The following is a 22819-nucleotide window of genomic DNA, read 5'->3' on the forward strand; positions in this document are numbered from 1 at the left end:
GTGGGTGGAGGTCACAATAGGGTTGTTACCTGTGAATATTCTCATTCTTCCAGGTCGTTGTACCCTCAGGGCATTGAATCGATCACAACCAGGACAGTCCAGTTGTTCAGTGCCCTGGGCCCATCAACGACCATCCTCCATAACAATAGGTCACCGGGTGGTGTGGATTGAAACAATCTTTGGGGGAGAGATGTTCGCCACAATCTTTAGGGGAGAGATGTTCGGTCGTTATTGTAAGCAGACGATAGTTGATGGCGCAAAACTCCTCGTCTGTTTCAAGAGGAATTTGACATACATGCCGTCTTTCTACCAAACCAGCGGCCCTACCTACCAGAATTTGGACATTATCCCTTCTTTTTGAGATGCAAAGGAACTGTGTGGGAACTGCTGGGCTATCCAATGTTGTCCCATGCGTTTGTAGCCGGGTTGTTTGGTCTCTCCAATGTAGAGGCCATTGCAATCCTCACTACAAACTCAGCAATGTTGTTTATTCAGTGCAGTTCTAGCTAACGATAAGATCAACCACCCACAGGGGAGACACCCACCAGGGACATAAATAGGGAGACCCAACCTTAAATGTCTTCAACCATGTAGTTGATATGACCCACAAAATTACTGAAACATATTCATAATTTACAATAAATCAATCAAAGGTAAACAGTGGTAAGTTGCCGTGGGAACGGCTGCACACCCGTCATGTAGGAGGCAGTCGTGCGGAATGAAGTTTCTCAATCTCCAACAAAACAGAACAATTTTCTTTCAATGCAACTCTTGTCCCTCCACATAATGTCATTAATTATTATTATTATTTTTTTTATGAAATCCTGCTAAAACATGGCTAAATATGTGGCGACTCCTCCAGCTGTACATTCTGGTTCGCCCGACCTCCGTGGAGCCAGGGCGGCTACTTACATAGCGTATACGACATTGCCCGGTTCTCCCGACCTCTGTGGTAAATCGACCCGAATATGAGACGACACGGAATATTAGATGACCCCCTCTGAAAGAGTGTTGGCAGCTTCGTTTCGGCAGATCACTGCAGTGTGTGCGAGTGACAGGAAGAAAAGCACTGACTTGCTTGGTGAGGGTTCGTTAAGACGACTCACCTTTTTCATACTTTTTTCTCGGTGAAAAATACCATCTTGTATCCGGCTCATGCTAACCCAAATAACAAATGAAGCCACTCGACTTCTTTTCATTCTCCACTGGATACAAACCAACAATAGTGACTCTAACACAGCCAGAACTGCGAAACAATTAATCCGCTGCACAAAAAGACAAATCTGGACGCCTCTGCAAACCATCTGGCTGCTTCCACTTGCCATGTAGCCATCATGATAGCGATACCAACACTGTCAGATATTTTGGCAATGTCATTGGGCCTCGTGTGTAATAAAGATGGACTTTGACGATTTCACTGAAGGGAAAAAGATGACAAGTGTTGGATGGGGACGCTGCGTGCAAGTACTGCATGTGATGATCTATACCGCCCATTACAAACACGACTATTGTAAATTATTACATTTAAGGCCGTTAACTGACCTAAACCGCTAAGGATGGGGCCTTAATTGAAAGCAGTTGTTTTCTACATTTCTAAACACACAGTCATTTACAAATAAGTACATTGCACAACACAAAAGCAACACAACCGATATTGTAGTTGCAGTGAGGAAGTGTAACACGCATGAGATTCACACCAACAGCAGCGTAGCAACATTTTAAAGCGCATGCAGAGGTAGATAAAGCTGATAGATGCTGACCACTCACGATACTTCCAATGGTGAAAAACAGCTGTGGCTGACGGCCACAACGGCGTTAAATGCAGCATGTATGGTACTCTATAGACCCGTGGTAGTGGTTTTAGAGCCTAAAGATCTGGTATCGCAGGTATCGATATTTCAGTATTGATCCGTGTAATGGAGTTTCTGCATTGAATTGAATTGACCAACTCAACGGGGAGCACGAGTCGTGTGCTGAACGATACAGCCATCCCATCGGTCTGGAGATGGTGAGAGCGGACGTTGTGATTGTTTTATTATGCTTTTATTTTGTCAATGAAACTTTTAGCACTTTTAGTGCTACATGATAATGCTATGAGAAGGCCTTAGTGTTTCACTATAGCTGGATCCAGCAAAGTTATCCTCTGTCTGGGGGGAGTAAAAGTAAAAAGTAGTAGTTGTCAGCGACTCTCACAAAGTCTGCCGTGATTAGTGATAGCAATTGGTGTCTCTATGTCGCTGACGGAAGTAGCGTTTGTTGCTATGGGTTCTGTGAAACCAACGTGCTCTGGAAGGAAGCTAGAAGAATTGACTAGTAGCTCGCGATCGACGGGTTGGTGACCACTACTACAGTATAGTCACTCACAGAGCCCCCTAGTGGACAAAGTGATGCAAATGGCTTGGTTTTCACAAACTGCCACCAAGGTGGTCGACCATGGTCATTTTCTTATATTCCCACAATGCTCCTTTCTAACACACACTTCCACTCTCTCTCTCTCTCTTTCTCTTTCTCACACACACACACACACACCCACACACACACACACACCCACACACACACACACACACACACAGCTTTGTGAGGCAAACAGCCTCCCATAAATCTCCCTCACACACAAATCTCATCTGCAGAGAAACGCAAGTCTCCTATTAAAAGAGGAACCAATGTCAGATGAATATCAGATGAATTTGCCCTATGAATAAAATTCCGAGGTCCCAGGTGATTATTACCTTGGCTGTATCAGAAAACTGCCATATTACTCTATTTTATATCTGAGGAGAGTGGGCGAATAGATGCCATTCTTGTGCCAACATGAGGGAGAGGAAGATGAACGACGGATGAACTTCAAGCGATGAAAAGCGATGGAGGTCAGAATGTAAATACTGTAACACACAATACTCATCGATATGTACGTAAGATTGCATTCCAGGCACACAAGAGTACAGCTTCCTTACACAGGATACATTTGCTAACACAGTCTTCTACTGGATATTCTGCACTTGTGCATGCAGACACATCTGTTGGAAGCAAAGACAACTGTATTCATAAAACATATAGAGTCCCTCTCCAGCTGGGATTGATAGCGAATTCCTCCAAACATATGTCCACCGATGGCATTTCCTCTCCGTGTGTGTACTCTGGATGACTCCTTTCAAAATGTCAGCGAACAGTGACCCGCGGTAAACGTGTCAACGGACGCATGGATGGAAATGTATCGACTCTGCCATCCCTGGCATAACACATGAATTATGCCAATATCGTCACGTCTTCAATGATGCATTTGATACGGCGTGATAACTCTTTTTGTATAAGACACGGAACTGTAGTTATGACATCTAAAAAAGCCGAGCAAGGACTACTTAGTTTTGTTTCCCGTTACTCTTTTTTTATTTTTTTTATTTTCACATTATTTTTTACAGAAATTGTTGCTAATGGCCAAAAACTCTCAATAACATCAAAATGGACAACATGAACTTATTATTAATGTACATTTACCAAATATATTATTTTGATGATACATTAAAAAGTGTAATAATTACAGGTGGTCCTATAAGTCGAATTGTATATATATATATATATACAGTATACAGTATATATATATATATATATATATATATATATATATATATATATATATATATATATATATATATATATATATATATATATATATATATATATAAATTGGTTCCCCGCCATCATGTGCACATATATAATACATGCATATTTTAAAATATCCATATTGCTCATATTGATGTAGACTGGATTTGATGCGGAGGTTTCATGTTTCAAAATGGCGCCGCCCGAGTGGCAGCTCGTTACAGCAGCTCCATATTTTCCGCTGCGTTTTTAGTGTTTGATAGTGCCTTATTCTTACGTCCTTCTTGCTATTGTTGTGCCATACCGATCCCTTAAGCAAGAGTGCAGCTATGGATGTTCACCCTCTTAAGTTTGTAGCTTGCCTCTTGCTTGTTGCGGGAGACGCAACAAGGCGGAAGAGCTGACGGCTGCTGAGGGGCTACCGTGAGTACAGCCTGATTAAGAATGACAATTATTATTTACTTCTCCTATATTTATTTCAAAAACAGAATGGACTATTTTATTTCAGCGGATATTTTTCGATACGATTTTTAAAATGTAATAAAACAACTTTGGCTTTGACGTTGTCTAAACTCACTTTGTGGAAAGAATATCGGGATATATATCGTATATCGATATTCAACCTAAATATATCGGGATATGATCGCCCAGCCCTGATCCATACATATACACAACTGATGTGTCTGAACATGAATACACAGGCCTCACATGACGTAAAAGCATTATCATAGTGTATTTCCTCACAATATCAAGCATGCTATGTGCTCAATACATTATGATTAGAAGATTCTCCAGAGACAGCATATAGAACACCCATATACTGTATGTATATTTATGTTATAACCTCAGGAAGGAACTCATTTATCTCTGCCTTGTTACTCATGTTGTCATTGCCGTTTTTTATGGAATCCCTTGTTTAAATTTGATTTTCAACCCCCTTAACCAGTGGTCTTATATGATGTGCTGGATTCCTTCCTATATCTATTTTTAGCTGTAAATCTACTGTGGGGAATGAAAAAAAAAGGCAGGATCAGATTTTCCCTTAAAAGCGACTCATAAAAAGGCACATAAATGCCAACGATATTGACTGGCAGAAGACGCTGCTTTTGTGAAGCTCAATGACAATGGGCACTTTTATGACGGGGTCCTAATCCCTTTTATTGCACCGTAAGTTGAAAACGTCCTGCTGGCTCCTGCTCCATGTCCCACTATAACGCGCGTTCATATCCGGGTGTGTCTGGCGCCTCACAGACGGCCACACGAGAGCATAAACAAGTTGGGAAGCACACAGATGGCGTCGTCTTGTGTTGTAGCACACATGGATTTTGGGTGGCTTAACTCGCACTTGGGAACTGAATGCACAACAAAAAAATTATGAAGATCTCAAACAAGCAAGCAGACGGTTGTTTCAGTTCTACCAGTATATCAGGATTCATGTGCGGCGAGAGCATGTCTCCATTATGCCTTTTGTTTGCATTTGGGGGATTATGTGATCTTGGAAAAGTACGAAAATACGAAGACATTCACATTGCACCTACTGATTTTAGAAGGACTTCATTTTTAAAGGCCATGCGCAGGCTCGTGAATAGCATGACCATAAGCGTCTGAATGTTTCGGCAATTCATGGCAACGCTTCACAAAAAATCAGCACATTGGTCCGTAAAGACAAATAATCTCCTATTGAAAATGGCATTTTTGATCCCAGGATTACTTTAACAAAACAATCTTTTATGCTAATCTTTTGGACCAGTTTGAACTGGCTTTCATTGCTTCATGTGTCCACCAGATGGTGCTGCTTTTTCCCATTCCAAGCATGTGGAAAAATGTATGGGTGCCTTGCTACTGATGGTGTGTTGGGGGGGGTAGTTTTTTTACTTATTCTTATTTTTATTATTTATTATTAGTAGTAGTTATAGTACTTTTTATGTGTTTGTTTTATTGACAACTGGTCTTGAAAGGTTTATACTAGGGATGCTCCGATCAGGTTTTTGTGCTGCTGACACCGATACCGATCATCCATGAGTGAAATCGGATACAGATACCGCTACCGATCACATAGATTGAGTGTACATTTTTAAGTAAAAAAACATTTATTTTCATAGCTTATATCAACCCAAACATAGCGAGTATGTTTGTTTTACCAGAACATTAGCAGAATGCTGGTATCCACAACTCACATTTTGTACTTCAGAATGCATTTCTTTCTAGTGTTCTCACATTATTAACTGAAAACCTGAATGAAAAGCAGGCTAGCAGGCGCCTCATGTCGTCGTGGGGGCTCCCTGGTGCCGGCTATATTATTATATTATAATATATATATTGCCATATGGCTTACTTTTTCAAAATCACTGTTGAAACGGATCCGATGCCTTCTTTAAGGCGACTTTGGATACAAGAGCAGCTTGATGGCGCTCCAGCAGGACCCCAAGCAGTCGGCAAAGCCGGTGTCCTCCACCGCCGCCGACGGCCGGCCTTCCAGTCCGACGAATCCAACCTCTGTTCAGGCTATCACGGGCGTGTTTCCCACGTTTTGGCTAGTTAGCCGCCGCCCGATCACATCGCGAGCCGCGAAAACTCACCACACCCTGCCAAGTGCCCGCCCCCCCACAAATGCCGCACCAAACTAAAGAGTTTTAAGGCGTGTTTTGCAGTGTGCAAAACTTATACTGTATCACACTCACGATGACAGGAAGTCCTACACGACACACATGCTTGTTTTGGAAGGGAAAGTGGGCGGGAGACGGTCGCTATAGGCTGGCTGCTGCAATGGAGGTGGAGTTGATGGGCGAAAGATATTGGCGTTTAAAAGCAAGTATCGGGATATGCCGATATCGTGCTTTTCCACGGAAATCGTCCGATACTGGGCCGATCGATCGGAGCACCCCTAGTTTATACTGTATGTCAGTTTCAATATTTTGTATTTATATACAATAGTTACAGCTGTTTTTGGTAAGCTGACCATTTTTGGTCCTTAGGACTTTCAGTTCCAATTAGTTAATAGTTATTAATATAGTTTATAAATACTTTAGTAGAAATAGTTTTATATATATATATATATATATATATTTTTTTTTTAACATACTGGCTTGATAGGATTAACACCCCCCCCACCCCTCCCCAAAAAATCTGACTGAAATAGTAGGAAAAAAAATATATATATACTATTTTTACAGCTGTTTTTGGGAAGCTGATATTATTTTGTCATGAGGGACAAATGAGTGCGAATTCTTGACAGCGAAGAGCTTAGGATGAAGTAGAAACTCATTCTTCAGGGGCTCTTCTGGTACCTTGCTGCCTCCACGAGGACCAGGGTGCAGGATGGAGGACTTCCTGCCTTTGCGGCACCAGGGAATGGGCAGGCTTGTTGTGAGAGTGGTGGTAAGGTGGTAAGGTGGTGGTGGTGGTGGTTTTTGGCTGTCTGTCAAGGGTGTCATCAGTGCTCTCCATAGTGCAAGGGTGTGGAGGGAGACTCTTGTCGCGTCATAGGGCCTGAGGGGAGAGAGGAGGGGAGAGGTATGGTGGTCAAGCTCTGGGTTTTGCGTCTGGATTTGGAACCAGTCACACCACCACCATTTTTGTGCTGTGCTAAATCAGTTTCTTGTACTATAATAATAATATCAAATATACCATCAACGTGTGGGCGTAAAACTTGCAGGACTAGATGTAATGCAATCATTGTGTTGTTTTTCTGCCGATTGAGATGGACCAGTGTGGCTGTATTGTTAGACTGGGTTATCAAAGTGTCACATTCAACTGGCGTCAAAACTCCTGCAACAGAGGAGAAAAATCATGTTACTCTGCTTACTAAAAGGGAGGGCGCCATAAATGTCCCATCTATTCAATTAACTATGGTAATACTGGCCGATACTGGCATGAAAATAAGATATCGGGTCATATCAGTGTTGTTTTCTCTGCCAATATTGATATATAATTGATAGAATATTGATGAGTCCTCGTCAAACTGCACCATGCTCCACAGAGTTTCACCTTCGAATTGTAAATAAGCAATTTGCAAGAACTGCAATGCGCTATTTATGCAAAGGGGGAGTAAGACGTCTTCCTTCAATACCTGTGATCTAATATCACACCTCAGGAAAAATCACTCCGAGTCACGCAGCGTTCATGCAGCAAAATAATAAGCAACCGGCAGAGACGTGCCGGCGAGCCCAGTTTGCCCAGTTTACTATTTCATTTAACTTTATTAGTCCAGCGTTTCATACGTTGCACTTTTCTTTGTTCTTTTGTTCTTATACGGATGCTTGTGCCACATAGAAATGTGCAGCTTTGCAATGTGAGGATTTTTTTTATTACTATTTTGTTGAAGCAAATGTTGAAAATAAATAAGGCACTCTTCTAAATTTTGTATTAATTTTTGTATTCAAATTTGTATGACATTTTGCAGTCGTATTTTGCACAAACTGTGTTTTTATTTGTGAATTAGTCGCAGTCTCCTTTATATACCACAAAAGCAAATAACCACGGAGTCTTACGCCAGAAAACATTGGCATTAACAGCTGTGGCTGTAGGCAACCCCCCCCATGTAGTTTTTTATTAACTGCACAACATTATAGTAGCTGCATTTGAGGTACTGTATCATGAGTGGTCAGCATCCATCATCTTTATCTGCCTCTGCATGCACTTTAAAATGTTGCTACTCAGCTGTTGGCGCAGTTTCCATACTGCATTAAAGCTGGCTTAGCAGTTTGCCGCTGTTACAACATTGGTTCTGGTTTTGCCCCTGTGTTGTGCGATATACTTGGTAATAATTGACCATGTGGTGAAAAAGAGCTATGTTTCTCATGCACTCCAAATCATTATGTAAGTTAAATGTTGTCACGTTCCGGAAACTACGAGTGCTAGTCATGAAAAATATTGCTTTTGTGGCAATGGAAAGGTAACAACAGGTATGTAGGAGTCCGATTCCGCGCTATTAGAGCAGAATGAGCAACAGAGGTGGGCTATTGTATGCCTATTTTTTACAGTCTGCAAGCCAATGAAGTGAATTAACCACTAAAGTGATCTCCGTTGTAATGCTGGACAGCTCACATTCATACAGTCTCAGTCATTACTGTCTAATTTGACATTTCTAAAGCAAGAGGATACAAGTTTTACCCTGCATGTGTGACAATGGCCATAATAGTCCATTTGTCCATTTGCAACCGTCCGCTTGTCGGGAGTCAAGACAGCTGCTTGCAGTTGGAGCCCGAGCCATCAATCACGTCCTACTTTATGAAATCAATTATGTGTTTTCAGGCTGAAACGCGCCATTATTGGCAATTTGGGCTGGAAATTAGCACTTTACAGCGTTTCATTGGCCAGGAGAGGCTCAAGCAATACTCATGCACTTAGGTGAGGAAAAGATCGGGATTGATTTGCTAAGAAGCTGAGGAGGCAGCACTTTTTCAGTCTTTCTCCGTCTTGCCCCTCATTAACACTTAGACTCCGTTCACACTTGTCATTCAGACCTAAAATAATAAATGTATGCTCGATGTGCACTTTAGTGTGGTTCGTTTAGCATTCACTCTGGTATTTTTGACATCAACATATCTTCACCCCCATTTTTGTGACAATAATGATTTTTTTTTTTCATATTTCTGGCCACCTCTGGTAAAACCGCCTACGTCACATGAAAATATAACTAATAAATATGCCATTATTTTATGACGGTAACGATATGCACAAAGCAGGGGTGTCCAGACGTTGTCCACCGAGGGCCACAGGGTGTTATTTCATGTCTACAGGGCTCTAATAATGGTAAGCATCGTGTTTAGTAAGTCATAAACAGGTTTTGTCATTCCTGCATGCCTTTTGCTGTCATTTTAACACCGGTCCCTGCCTTTGGTCCATGTAACGTTCTCATCTGAGCTCAAGTGAACCGAACCGCAACAGAGTTCACTCGCATGCAGATTGTGATGCATCTTTCATGCAGTCTTGGTCCACATGTTTGGTGCACACTAGGGTTCGCGTGATCACGTTTGATAGTATGGCACTATGGACACGGGGCACCATGGTTGGACAAACTACTAATAACCTGGAGCGGTACCAGACAACTTTATGTCAAGCTCGGGTCATATCAAGCAGACTGCAGAGATGTGATAGAAATTTTGGTTTGCAGGGCACAACCTGTACACATACCAACAGAACAGGTGCCTGACAATGTTACTTATGGCCAACTACTGGTGGAATTTGTGCAAGAAGTAAGCAGATCTATAGGTGTTACTTTACCCTGCAATGTGCGGTCTATATGTAAGCGGTACATTCCTGATATCAACCGTCACCCTTGACCAAATGAACCGGATGCACCTTTGTAATCCAGTATCCAAAATGGAGGCTGGAGGCTAGAAAACACAACTAAGCGTGAGCAGCAATCTCTCTGCGTGTCTGAGCTGGCCATGCGGCTGTCTTCTTAGTGGTGATTCTGTTCACCCCACCGTTTGGATGTGCCAGGAGGCCCAGAGGGATCAATTACACAAGCCGGTACCGACCCACAACTACAGTAGATGGGAGTGATTCCGTGAGGACTTCCATCTTGAGGTGCTTCCACTGAGGGGTGTAGATGATAGAGAAAAGGATGGCTTGCAAGGCCGTAATGGCTGGCATGATTGGGTAAATAGTGGGGGTGTAGCGGTACGGCACCCTCACGTTTGGGTACCTACCTCGGTGTTAAGCTCACACTTCGGTTCATTTTCGGTACAGTAAGGGAACAAATGCAAAACATAAAACTGCTTAGCGTTTGTGTTAAATTGTTTTCAAAATAAAGCATGAAAATGCCATCTAATTACAGGAATCCCTTGTGTTTCTCAATGAGTTGGTTCCAGATCCAACCGTGATACGCACATGTCTGCGAAGTTGGATTCTTTATTTATAAATCAAATATGTTCCTAGTTAGAGCATAGAAAACCTGTTTACGACTTTCTAAATACAGTTTTTAACATTATTAGAGCCCTCTAGACATGAAATAACACCCTAATAGTCACCTTTACACTTGTATTACATAATATAGTAGACATGACAATAGAAAACAAGACATATAAGACAGAAATGGGACATAGTATAGATTAACACATGTCAGCATTGGGAGAGTCACATTATCAGCGAGTACTTCCTGCGGTGAGTATCGTCTCAATGTAATATAAAAGAGGGACCACTGTAGGATACATCTTTACAACACACGCATACCCCTAGCCTACGCTTTGTTTCATTTGATACTACACGCTGATATAGTAAGAACTCTTAGGTACTTGTACATTATATTTACTCACAGTTCTTACACACAATCACTAACCTGTGAAAATACTGCAACTTGTTCGATGATGATGTGTTGCTCCGTAGATACGCGCACCCGCCTTTGCCTTTGATTGGGTGAGTACAGTATGTCTTCTGAATGCCTTATATTTGTATTTGAGTTCATTTACCCATTTTTATGCATGAATATGCTTCATTTAGGCCACATATTAATACAATTTGCTTGAATATGCATATTTGTTTACTAAAAATAGGTCGTAGTTATTAGTAAATATATTTTGAAACAACGTGATAGGGTGAAGCAGCGAAAGTTGTAGCGCAAAGTAGCGAGCGACGATTGTAATTTTATTTTTACAATAAGCCGTGAGCCAATCAAAAACAAGCTGTGGGTTGAAAATGGCCCCAGGCCCGCATTTTGGATACCACTGGTTTACCAGTTCTGTTTTGTTTTTAAATAAAGTCCAAGTGTGGGTAGTAAAAGTTTGAAGAGTGTGATTTCACGTAAGTGAATGTTCCTTATTAGCAGGAAGGGGTCGCCTCCACGCACCGGCAACACCGGCTCTCCGCTGATGCACACGAAGGGACGCTTCCCATGCGGCTCGGTCGACAAGAATTCCACACCGAATACCTCATTCTTTTCCTCCGCTTTTAGGCACACTACTTCCTGTACCTCAATGTATGCAGTGTGAGAAATCAGTATGCAGCGATATCAAACTGAAGGGTCCATACCAGAAAATCCAAATGTGGACACATTTCCCGTTACACCTGGTAAATGCCCTCAAAGCAGGCAGGCAAGGTGCTATGGGGTGTAAAAAAGCTTTCGTAGGAGTAATACATGTTCTAGGACAGTTCTTATTCTTTCCTGGAGATCCTTTATCAAACACCCACATGAACGACTAAAAGACCAGAAGGGATTATTGATTATTGCAGCATGTTCTTCCTACTCCTTTTCGGACAAAGTGCAAGCATATGATGTATTTAAATGTAACTTTGTTAAGCATGTTTGAAGTAAACTAAGCCACTAAAAGACACTGAGCACCAACCAAAAGATACCGCACTGATCTCCCTGTGTCTGTTTGGAATCGTTCATCTTATTAGCCTGTCACAAAAAGCAGCCGCATCACCTGGGGTTATTTTGCTTTTTCTCCTCTAATGGCGCAATCACTCCGCCACCATCTAGCCGAGCGCCACTGCACGCAGAGCGTCTTGTGTCGTTTTATCTGCCAGGACACAATGCAGAGCGTCATCCTCTTGGGAGAATGTCAGCAGCGAGGAGGAGGAGGGGGAGGAGGAGGAGGAAGACGACGACTACTGAGATTACATTTGGCAAAAGACAGTGCTTTGGAAAGGCAGCAAAGGCATTTTCCTGTGGTAACTCAAGTACATTTACATCATTTACTATCATTCAGGATGAAAAGTGAGCCATTCCCCTCTCCATTACTGTCTGGCTGTCTGTATATCTTCGTGCGACTATTACTTTGCAAACACGCCATCAACAAGTCAGCGATTTCTCCATTTTTATAACTATTGTAAAAATAATATAAATAATGTCAAATAATTACAAGTTATTGTGTACATATAAAAATAACAACAGTGCTATTTTATGCGCAAATAGTTCAAATCTCTCACTTTGCAAACTAGTTTTCTTCTTTTTAAAAAAAAATAAATAAAATGAGGACAAGTGGTATAAAAATAGATGAATCATAATAAAATATTATAATAATAATATTAATTAGAGTAAATAATAATGCACATTCATGATTTTATACACATATTCAAATTCATCCACTTCCCAACTATTTAAAAAAATGTTCTATAACATAGGAAAATATAATAATACTGATAAAATAGTATAATAATATGAAAAATAATATAGGGAATAATAATAAATGTGTTAGATTGTTTTATGCACATGTACTTCAAATTTGTCACTTTTAAAACTTTGTAATATTCTATCAAATTGGAAAATAATAATAATACCAATAATGATAATAATGATGATGATGATGATTCATGAAGCTAAATATTACAATGAATACAAACAAAGAAATTGAAATGCAAGTACTATTTTTCCAAGGGTCCAAGTCAACAATCCATTTTAAAAAAAATATGCAAATAAAATCAAACACATATTGATAAAATATAGCGAATAATGTATAAAAAATGTGAACACCATGAAGTTCTATTACTTTTCCAAGGCTTGATCAACCAGGCAACAATCAATTCAAAAAAGGAATAAATGAATACATTTATGAATTAAAATTCCAAAGCTCGACTGTCTAGAAAAGTGGTACATAAATGTGATATCAGTAGTAGTGTAAATAATATTAGAAATATCACAATGCAAATATCAACACCCGCAGTACATGGATTGCCTCAACATTCGTTATTACGATTTCCAATTCAGAATCCATTCTTTGTGAATTCATTCAGCAAACACAACGAAAACCAAACAAACCAAAATATAATAAATGCACTGTCATTTTATAATGAATGAATGCTATACTGTAATATTCGGCCTTTTAAATATGGCACCAAGAGTGCTTTGGTTGTCCAAATATAATGGAGCATAAATGCTAGACTTTGTTGTGTGACTGGGTATTTGATCTCGATGCAAGCTGCGCACCAAACTGGCGTCCAAGCAACAGACGAGGCGACACTGAGACTTCTATAATAGTCAATTTGGTTCCTATTGAGTGGCGCATTCGGTTCAGTGCCAATCTTCGCTTCTTTCATTATGACTCAAGGTAAAGAATTACATTTTCGAGTTCCATCAAGAAAGATCTTTATATATTGCAATGAACGGTTGTGTGTTTGTAATATGTCCCCTGCTGGTAAAAGTAAGTGTAGTAAGCCATGCATGTATCAATCTTCATATGTTCTTCAGGACACAAAAACAAATCAATGTGTTTTTATTGACAGGGCGTTCAGACTAAGATAAATGCATGGTGAATAGAAGCGGGGTTGGCGGGGGGTGGGGGGTGGGGAGGGGCAACATGACGGGGGAGATATTTTTAAACAGAGAACGGGAGCGGTTGCATGAGTGACAATGTTTGTGTTCGGGGGAGATGCAACACTCGTTTGATGTGCTTCTCGACTCACAATGAGCCGTGTTGTAAAAGCAAAAGTAGAAAAGAGGTCAGCGGTGTCATCCCCAACAACAATCCCACTCTGCTCAACAGAAGAGGACGAAGAAAAAGGAAGTCGCAAACATTTGACCAATACACGCAAACTGCTTCCTGACATTTGTCCAAAATAGCCCTTTATGGGGCTTATGGGGCTGAGTCAGATTGACTTGGCTTGGTCATACGCCCCCCAGGGATCCGCCTGCTTGTCTGCATTGATGTTTTCACACAAACACCTGACGGACAGGTCGGACATGCTCACTGGACTGTGCACAGCCCACACTCATCCTTTGGCAATATCCGGGCAGGGGCAGTTTGGGCTTATACTTGGAACAGCCTCGGGGAAGGAGGGCATTTGTTCAAAGCAAATTGACTAAACGGTTTTGCTTTTGCATATCATCGTACAGACAGTCTGCAGCTAACAAGACGGTGGATGCTTTTTCTTCCTGAAATTTCTGACCTTTGATGCCCTTTTAGTAGTTTGGGTTGCATACGTGCAGGATAATTCTCTTTAGTATCCCGACGGTAAGAGTCTCACCCCACACATACACAGACAAAGGGTATTCAATACATGCCTTCAGGTAAGGATACGCACCTGGTGCACATGCATGTAGTCTTTCTTTACAAAGGGACAGGAAGCAGGTCAGAGGGATATTTTTACAATGTGTTTAATCCTTTTTGCAGGAGAGAGTGATCATTTTACAACATTTTCAGTCCATTTTGCAGGAGAGAGTGATCATTTTACAACATGTGTAGTCCTTTTTGCAGGACAGAGTGATACTTTTACAGCGTTTTTAGTTTTTTTGCTGCTGAGAATGGTAATTTTACAACATTGATAGGCCTTTTTGGCCGACAGAGTGATGCTTTTCCTACAATTTTGTCAGGGATGATTGTACAACGTTTTTAGTCCTTTTTCAAGCGAATGAAACTTTTGTTAAATGGTAAATGGGCTTTCACTTGTATAGCGCTTTTCCACCTCCAAGGCACGCAAAGCTCACAATGAGCCGTGGTGTAAAAGCAAAAGTAGAAAAGAGGTCAGCAGTGTCATCCCCAACAACAATCCCACTCTGCTCAACAGAAGAAGAAGCAGAAAAAGGAAGTCGCAAACATTTGACCAATACACGCAAACTGCCTCCTGACATTTTGCAGGTCAGAGTGATCATTTTACAATGTTTAGTCATTTGCGCAGATCTTTGTAGTCATTTTAGCAGATCAGATTGATAATGTTGACAAAACCTTTAAAAAGCAGTTGAGGCACATGCATAGGACTTCGCCAACTACCGGCCTGGCATGCATAGTACAACTTTATAGTCCTTTTTGCTGGTCAGAGTGATATTTTTACAACGCTGTCGTCATTTTTACAGGTCAGAAAGATACTTTACGATATTTTAGTCCTTTTGCAGGTCACATGGATATTTGTACAATACTTTTAGTCCTTTTTTACATGCCGAAGTGATGCTTTTACAATATTGTTTGTCATTTCCACAGGCCAGAGTGATACTTTTACAATGTTTCAGTCCTTGTGATAATGGTAACGTTTTGCAGGTCTTTTTAGTCATGTTTGCAGATCACATTGATGTTTTTTTTATAAGCTGGTACATAGGGACCTTGCCAATAACTGGCCCGGCATGGATTTTCATTTTTTGCAGTTCAACGGGATCATTTTGACAACACTTTAAAACAACGGCACTGCCGCACGGTGGCCGAGTGGTTTGCATGTTGACCACATGCTCAGGCGATCGGCAAGAAATGGGTTCGAATCTCCGCCTGGGCATCTCTGTGTGGAGTTTGCATGTCCTCCTCATGCGAGCTCAGGGTACTCCGGTTTCCTCCCACATTCCAAAAACATGCATGTTAGGTTAGGCGACTGTAAATTGTCTATAGGTATCTATCTATGTGCCCTGCGATTGGCTGGCGACCAGTCCAGGGTGTGGTGTGTACCCCGCCTCTCTCCCGAAGTCAGCTGGGATAGGCTCCAGCATACCCCCGCGACCCCAAGCGGCATAGAAAATGGATGGATGGACTTTAAAGCGATCCAAAGCATAAGCTTTTCATTGGAGTCTTCAATGAACCTGTTTCATGTTTTTGTGCTGAAGAAGCCATGTCCCACAGTAAGACACCAGCCTGGACTCTAAGGCTACCCAAAGACTTCCCTTGCAGCAGCCTTAAAGCATCCATCATATTTAAAAGGAATTTTAAACAGTGACCCGTGACTGCTTGCTGCCAGCTACTAGAATCCATGACAGTGAAAGCTGTTTAAACATGCACGCTTGGCCGTCCGGCCGTTTGACTAGCTGTCACTGGGCTTAAAGTCACAAACGCCTGTCATTGAGAGCTGATGACTGACATACTAAAGTGGGCTATGAAATGTACAATGTAGGCCAAAAAGTACATGGTCTCCCTTTGCAGCAAAGTGCACGCTTATGAATATGCAAAAAAAAAAAAAAAAAAAAATGCGCGTGTTGTATCGGTTAGCCTTGGAACGCTCTGTGCCCGTTCCATTTGCATGCTGACACACATGTGCACAAAGCTGCTCTTATAGCTGTCAAACATAATAAATGGATGCAGCTACGTGTTGCTTATGAGCATGTGTGCGGCCTACGAATCCTGCCCAGGTAACAAATGACATTGTAGTTGCAGCACAAAGCGGCTGTCACCCCGGTCGACCACTGGCAGGTATATTCAGATGTCTCAGGCGAAGAGCTAACCGATGTGTGCGCTCATCTTTCATCGGCAAGGCATAAACAAGTGAGTCAGCTGATGACTAAATGATGACAGATGCTTTAATGATGCCCCGGCGGGCCTCAGCCTTCGCCCATTGACATTCACAGATAGGGCAGACGGGGTCGTGTGTGTGAGCCCTGTTGATGTTTGGACGAGTGTCTCTTGTTAAAGAAGATGCAGAAGGGGAATTCATAATACCATGAAATGTCTCTTCCATTAACATTAAGAGCGGCCCCAATTTGAGATAATTCCTGATGACAAGGGAAAAAATGAATAATGGACATTTAGATGAGCTTTAAACAAAGAGAGAGGGTGGAAATTTATCTCAGGTGCTTGGAGGTTTTTGTGTTTATTAATAAGCTACAATATGATAATACAACACTCCACGTCTAAAGCGGGGCATTGGGTTTTTAGTTTGTAGCTCTTTTTGCAAGTGAGGGTGATAATTTTACATTTTTAGACCTTTTTGCAGGTCAGAGTGACAATTTCATCCACCCGTTTTCTATGCCGCTTATCCTCATTAGGGTCAAGGGGGTATGCTGGATCCTATCCCAGCCGACTTTGGGCGAAAGGCGGGGTACACCCTGGACTGCTCGCCAGCCAATCGCAGGGCACACATGGAGTCACACTCACCTTCATACAATACAGACTTGCCAATTAACCTAACATGCGTGTTTTTGGAATGTTGGAGGAAAAGCCACGCACGGGGAGAACATGCAAACTCCACACAGAGATGCCCAAGCGGAGATTGGAACCTCGGTCTTCCCGATCTCCTGACTGTGTGCCAACATGCATAACATTTTAATAACATTTTCATTTATTTTTGCGGGTCAGAGTGCTACTTTTACAACCTTTTTAGTCCTTTTTGCAGTACAGAGTGACACTTATAACCAGTTCAGAGCAGTCACTCTTTTTGCAGGTCAGAGTGATTATTTTACAACCTTTTAGTCCTCCTTGCAGGCCAGAGTAATTATGCTACAACCTTTTTAGCTCTTTTTGCAGGTCACAGTGATCCTTCTCCAATGTTTTAGTCCTTTTGCATGTCAGAGTGATCATTCCCTAACATTTTAGTCCTTTTTACCGGTCAGAGTGATCATTTTACAGTGTTTTTAGGCGTCTTTCAGGTGAAGTTGTCATTTTACCATGTTTTTAGACCATTCTGCAGATAAGATCGCTCATGTTGGCAAAACCTGAGCAGCTATTTTCTATCCATATGGTCATGCAAATTTTACACCTTTTCCATATAATGCATCTGGTGAAGACGTACACATCACGCTGTGCACATGTAGAGATGTACACAATCCTCGCACAATTAACTGTCTTTCATTTCCAAATGGTATCCCGCGTCGTCGCGCAAACAATAATTTTTCTATCTAAATCATTTTCAGCCACAGCAGGTAGCCGGATGATTTCTGCAGTGAAAAAAAATCAAATATGTGCTGCCAGCACAGCCAAATGAAAGATAGATGAAGATAATTGGAGCATTTAGCAGGCGATGCCACACAGCGATGAAATGAAACGGCAAAGCAAAGTTGTTGTTGGACTTGGTTATAATTGTTGGAATGTGATCATTATTTTTGGTGTGTATCCAGCAAGGGGGGGGGGCATGCAAACCGCACACAAAGGTGATAGTGTTAACTACTACACTGCTGTGCTGACTAGTTTGCTGTTTAAATGGTGCTAATGAGCTGCTTTCGCAGCTTGGGACATGCTCAGGTGTATTTTAACAGCTACCCGTCAGTGATATCAGCATGGCAAAACAAGATGTGTACAAAGGAATTCTGCTGCCCGTAATTATGCTGCAGACGAGGTGGGAGAGAGCCTGAACTCACCGTGGTTGTTTTGACTCGGCCTCCGGGCTGCGTACAAGTCCAGCCAGATTTATTGACTAACAGGTCGCAGCCTTCATCCTCCAAACACGGCACCATCTCGCACCACTGCTTTTTCCGAACAATGCCAGCTGCAGAGGAGATGGAGAGAACGATTAGAGGTGACGGGATATATACAGATGAAGAAAAACGATTGGGATAGCTTTAAGATTAAGAGAGGCTGGCTGGACATGATGGGGAAAATGAGGGGTGTGTGGTGGTTGGGGGGCGGGGGGGGATATTAGAAAATACACATTGAACTGTAAATGGAGTGAAAAATGGCGGCGGTGGACGTTGGCGGGGTGGGGGTTGATGCAGAGCAGCCGATTGGAGGAGAGATGAGGGATGTGGGCAGATGAAGAGCAATGAAGTGCACACACAATTGAAAGATATGAGATGGCGGGTGAGTGGGGGGGATTGACAGTGAGAGATGAGGGGATCAGACAGATAGCTAGAAGTGGGATCATGGGATCAGCCAGGTAAATGTGTAGATTTTATCCAACACACTGAACAACTGAAACGCCGCAAATGCTCTAACGATTGCACCTGCGTTTATTCATCCAACGCAACAACTTAACTGTTGAACTTGAATAATGATTTGGAAGGGGAAACGTAGCTCTCTTTGACCACATGGTTATTTAATAACAAGTACATTTCACAGCACAGCAGCAACAGAACCAATGTTGTGACAGCAGTAAGGAGCAAACCTCTCAGCCAGAGTGAATACCACTGATGAGTTCATTGTAGACATGCATGCATTTCACATCAACAGCTGAGCAGCAACCATTTAAAGTGCACGCAGAGCTAGATACAGCTGCTGGATGCCCACCACTCATGACACCTCAACTGCAACTACTGCCACATTGTGGAGTTCATTTTAAAAAACACATATGCCACAGCTGTAATGCCAAGAATTTTGGACTTGGCGAACCCGATGATTATTTGCTTTTGTCGCCCACACACCCGGTGACTGTAGGACAACTTTATGGTTAATTCAGCAGAGTAGCTGAAAAATGAAAGAATGCAAGGGCCGCGTTGATATTTTGTAACACATGTAGATATGCTAAGAAGTTATACATATTTTCAAACAAATCCCTGCATTTCAGTTTTGTGATATAGGTGAAAAAGCGCATTAGTATTCATATTAGTATGAACTCCGGTCTTGGCTCTTTTTCCCCCTTTTTTTTGCCATTGTTTTTTTTTTCTTAATTTTCCAAATATTTCAACTTTTGTCTTAAATCATCCTCGTATATTTTCTTCTCGTATTATTATGCCTTTATTCCCAAAATATGATCACTTTATTGCCATAATATTATGACTCTATTCCCAGAACATTATAACTTTTTATTATAACCTAATTTTCCCCAAATTTTGCAACTTGTTTCCAATTTGTTGTCTCATAATATTATCTTTAAAAAAAAAGTCCTTCTTTAATATTTCAACTTTATGCTACTAAAATGAAGTTATTTTTCCTCATAATATTCAGACGTTATTCTCGTTAAAATTACGACTTTTTCTCATTAGATTACAATTTTTTTTTCACTTAGTATTTTGGCTTTAATCTTGTAAAATTACTGTTGATTTTTCCATTTTTAAAGTTTTTTTTTTTTTTAGCTTTCCTATTAAATAAATTTTTAGAATGTGCCGTGGGCCAATAAAAACACAGCTGCGGACTGCAAATGGCCCCCAGGCTGCACTTTGGACACCCCTGATTTGCAGTATACATTATCCTTCATATCAACCCACATCACTACCTCTTCCTAATATATTTTGCACAAAAACAGTGTAAAGTGGTAGAATACTGACTTTGGCATAATTATTGCATGTTTTTGCACCATTTTTAAACTACATTTTATTGTATATTTATGCTTATAGTGCAATTAAATCTCAATTTTTCATGTCACATTTACATAACTTAAAATAAAAATCATTATAAGTCTGCTGTTCTACGTACAAGGAGTGTGTCGTTGGACGGCATTACAGTTTTGATGAAAAACATTGACACTAAGAAGTAGCAATGACAAGGACAAAGACATTCCTCTCTGTCACATGTTTCCATTTTTAGTATAAAAAAATGTAATTACTAAAAAATGACTCATTAATGTATTAATATTAAATAAGGAATAGGAGCTTTTAAGTGTGCCAAAAACAATGTGTGATGATGAGTGATTCTCTCTGGCATCACTGACACGGAACAAACGCTTCTCATTCGAAGAATGATCGATCCGACGAGCGCCACGGGGGGAGCCAACACGGGGTGTTAAAGTACGCGGGTATGTCTTCTCACTCCACTGTTTTGTTATTGCTTCTCTCTTAAGTATACAGTTGGTTGCCATGGCTGCACATGCCAGCGTGCATCATTTGGACAAGACCTCCGGCAACAGCCTGTTGCTCATGAATCTACAATAGTCAAATAAATACTAAAAAAACAAACAAAAAATCCCCCCCAAAAAGTCCAGCTGCTGTCATAAATATATGACATATGACTGAATATAATTTTCTGCTTGTGGCCCCAATTAGAAACAGTGATGATGTGTTTCTAATATAAGACGGTATTTTTTTCAATGAAAAAAAAGTCTCGGGGGTCATGGGGTCATGTTATAGAGCAGTGGTCCCCATCCCCTGGGTCATTTGGTACCGGGCCGTGGGTCATTTGGTACCGGGACACACAGAAAGAAAACATAATTTCCATTATTTCATTTTTTATGTTTTATTTTGAAAAGTAGCCGGATTCTCTCTGTTACATCCGTCTCACTTGACGCATGTCCATTGTGCGTGTGCTAACTTTACCTCATGCCGCACAGAGAGACTACTACTGTATTTTTAGCATTTTTCTTTCACCTCATATTTGAATATTCAAATGCTGATACGATGTGGGAATGCATGAAGGTAAGTTTTGATGACTTATTGAGTGCTAATGTGCACATTTGTCTCAAGTTAATTCATGCTAGCACACTGCCTTTTACCACACACGTCAAACAGCCATGTAATCATCTCTCTGGAAAAACTTGGCTGGAACTTGAACTGGTGGATGGTGGGTCGGCATTCATTTTGGGCTTTTAATTTGATGTTATTCATGTCTTAGTTTTACACAATACATCATAAATAAGATAAATTAGTTCGCTATCATGTACGAACAGCCTGGTCTGCACACAAGCCGGTCCGTGGGTCAAAAAAGGTTGGGGACCACTGCTATAGAGCGTGTTATTCAAGGTTGTTCTTCATGATCGAGTCCATGTGATTATCGTTCTGAGTAGGTCTTTAGGTGTGCAGCCAGTTTTCAACTGCACTGAAAAATAAGCACCAGGTACTGAAACATGAAAAACAACATCCAAAGGAAAAAGAACTCTTTAATGGATGGTCGTGAGGCCCTGAATGGTTTAAAGAGGCATACACAAACACGTCATCTTCTCTCGTGGTGGCATTCATGGGTAACACTCTCGTAAACACGAGGCAGACATATTTGCTTTCATATCTATAAATCGTGCACGGAGGGCACCTTGGATGTGTCATTCTGTCACGTGTAGCTCATCAGCAGGCAATGTGGGTAATGCTAATCCTTTCACCGTGAACTACCTGTGAATGCCACAAACAAAAGACTCTCTCTGCGCATAATTAAAGCAACAGTCGGCGGCTGGCCCACCAATATAAAGGACCACTAAGACAGGTGCTTCAGGGTTTCCATGGCGATGACAGATATCTTATAAGAAGCCACTGAATAAATCACTAATCACTAGACTGACTGAAAAAAATAAGCACGTCATCATGTTTGATGCGTAAAGGACGGGTTCATCAGTGGAGATAGGGCGCAAAGAGGGGGAGAGAACATTATTACATTCTCTATAGGGCACTTATCTCCCCACCAAATGGTCCATCACACTCATGTCAACAGCCAGCATCTTGGCCTAATAAATTGTGTCTAATCCCACGGCAACACGGCAGAAAGATGGAGTCATACCCGAAGAGAGAGCGACGACAGATCAGATCTTCCATGATGAATGTGGCGCCGCACTTCCCGGATGCAGAGTTTTTATAATTACGGACGGTAAAGATTAGATACGACCTGAGCAGGTAGCAGCACCGGTGTGCCTGCAGGAGCATCTATTTCTGAATATCTCGTATGACATCACATATAAGACGTCTCTTTTGCAGGACGGGTTTTTGGAAAAAAAAATCTTTTTTTCTTTCGTACCGTGCCGGATTAGTAAATAGTTGCATCCAGACAGGAACAGATCACTTGGTGAAAACGATGTAATA

The 22819-nt window shown here is 41.3% G+C and overlaps 1 protein-coding gene across 4 annotated transcripts in view; it reads right to left on the reverse strand.

Annotated features, from left to right (window-relative positions):
- The window catches only part of LOC129194655 (chemokine-like protein TAFA-5), a 154985-nt gene that overhangs the window by 6616 nt on the left and 125550 nt on the right, over positions 1-22819 (reverse strand). For 2 of the 4 annotated variants that reach the window (XM_054799885.1, XM_054799888.1), the window contains exons 3-4: positions 18527-18654; positions 6888-7089 (exon numbers count right to left, since the gene is read on the reverse strand). In XM_054799885.1, coding sequence (XP_054655860.1) covers positions 7081-7089; positions 18527-18654 — 137 coding nt within the window. In that variant the 3' untranslated portion in view covers positions 6888-7080. Of the gene's footprint in view, positions 1-29; positions 205-6887; positions 7090-18526; positions 18655-22819 lie in introns of all 4 variants that reach the window. The other 2 variants (XM_054799886.1, XM_054799887.1) reach the window with 2 other exon arrangements.

The sequence above is a fragment of the Dunckerocampus dactyliophorus genome, chromosome 15, assembly GCF_027744805.1.
Source record: "Dunckerocampus dactyliophorus isolate RoL2022-P2 chromosome 15, RoL_Ddac_1.1, whole genome shotgun sequence".
NCBI lineage: Eukaryota > Metazoa > Chordata > Actinopteri > Syngnathiformes > Syngnathidae > Dunckerocampus > Dunckerocampus dactyliophorus.